Source organism: Acanthisitta chloris, unplaced genomic scaffold (assembly GCF_000695815.1).
Source record: "Acanthisitta chloris isolate BGI_N310 unplaced genomic scaffold, ASM69581v1 scaffold11717, whole genome shotgun sequence".
NCBI lineage: Eukaryota > Metazoa > Chordata > Aves > Passeriformes > Acanthisittidae > Acanthisitta > Acanthisitta chloris.
The window spans coordinates 6,210-7,775 of record NW_008683232.1 but is presented as its reverse complement, the minus strand read 5'-3'; the positions used below and the strand labels follow the sequence as shown (position 1 = coordinate 7,775).

The 1,566-nt window shown below is 41.3% G+C and overlaps 1 protein-coding gene across 1 annotated transcript in view; it reads right to left on the bottom strand.

The window, feature by feature from the left end:
- Positions 1-336: 336 nt before the first annotated feature.
- FAM161A (family with sequence similarity 161, member A) overlaps positions 337-1,566 on the bottom strand; it is a gene marked incomplete at its 5' end in the record, with an annotated part of 6,345 nt that continues 5,115 nt past the window's right edge. The window contains 2 exons of the mRNA XM_009078850.1: positions 337-859; positions 1,434-1,566. Coding sequence (XP_009077098.1) covers positions 337-859; positions 1,434-1,566 — 656 coding nt within the window. The remainder of the gene's footprint in view (positions 860-1,433) is intronic.

Sequence of the window (1,566 nt, the reverse complement as noted above, 5' to 3'; positions counted from 1 at the left end):
GCATGTAGGAAGGAGAGCTGGACATGAGAGCCTCAGTGCTTACACAGCATACAAGATGTTATTGTTAAACAATGGTTGCAGTTCATTTCATGAACAGAGCTGCACTAATGTCACAAAAAATCTAGATAAAGATCAGTATAAAAGTAAATTATTTTCTTGGTAGAAACTAGCAACTTGAACTTTCTTACTGGAAAACAGACAAAATTTCTGCATTTTTTTTTAAGCTAAGAGGTAAAAATTCACAGAATTTTCTATCACTAGTAAATTACCAAGTTTTGCTTTGGTATATGTGTCATTGTCAGCATGGAATAGGTTCCTGAGCCCCAGGCCAGTCTATCAGTCATCTTCCTCATCACTGGGTTTCTCTTCTGAATCATCACTTTCATACTCCTCATCCTCATAGTTGAAGTCACCCTCAGCTTCAGGGTCATACTGACCTTCCTCTCCATGCTCCTGGGACTGATCAGACTGGGAGCTGGGTCTTGACTGCTTATCTTCCTCCTCCTGGGAATGGCCAAGTGACAAGTCTGCCTTTGCTTTCTCCTCCTCCTCTTCCTCCTGGGACTGGCCAAGTGACAGGCCTGCCTTTGCTTCCTCTTCCTCCTCCTCCTCATCCCCTTCACTGTGCTGGCTGGAGAGTGGGCTGGAACCAGACTCCCCTGCATGGCAAGGCTGATGAGCATAAGGGCTACCTCTTGCCTCTTCCTCATCCTCCAGCTCACTGAACTGGTCATCCCAGGTGGAGGTTTTGACACCTTTGCCCTTCTCTTCCTCTTCCTCCCAGGACTGCTCAGGCTGAGGACTGCTGTCAGCTGCTTCCTCCAAGGATTCCATTTCCTTCATTCTAACCTTGACGACTCTAGAAAGACAATTTGCATGCATGATTTTATTTTCTGGGAAGATGGCTGTAAACTACCTTCATGTGATCTAGGACAAATCATGGTAAACTTGGCTAGGATGGAACTGGGAAAGGAAAAGGGAAGGGGGGACACTAGAAGAGTCTCCTTTTATGCCAGAAAGTAACTCAACAGTATTGCTTATATATTCTAATTTTATTTCTGCTTCCTTTTAAATCATAATGCCTAATGGATATTGAAAAATATTTTTGCAAGGCTTATTTTAAAAATTCAGTCAAGGTAATGCAGAATGAAGTGACTTGCTGGCAACCTGCCACAGCTTTTGGTGAGAGGAACAAATAAAAAATGGTTTTCTTCACTTTCCTTTGAAGTGCATCACATAACCAGTGATAAAATACATACAAACCAATAAAAATACATACTAATGCTAATTTAGTAAAGGAAACCACATGGTCAAATGCTTACCTGGGAAATACTACAAATAATTTTAAAAGAAACCCAAATCTACATCCACAAAATTACTTTCTAATTACTAGACAGGTAGTGGGTAGAAAAAACAAAGCCTTCAGTCTCTACCTTTTTGTGGCATTAGTGGAGTTAAAATCTTCAGGACTGTAGCACTGTAGCAACTGAGTTGTTTGTCCTTTCTTTGAAACAAACTCTGGGCATATCCCCAGTGCTCTCAGTATTTTAGAATAATGCTTTTCTG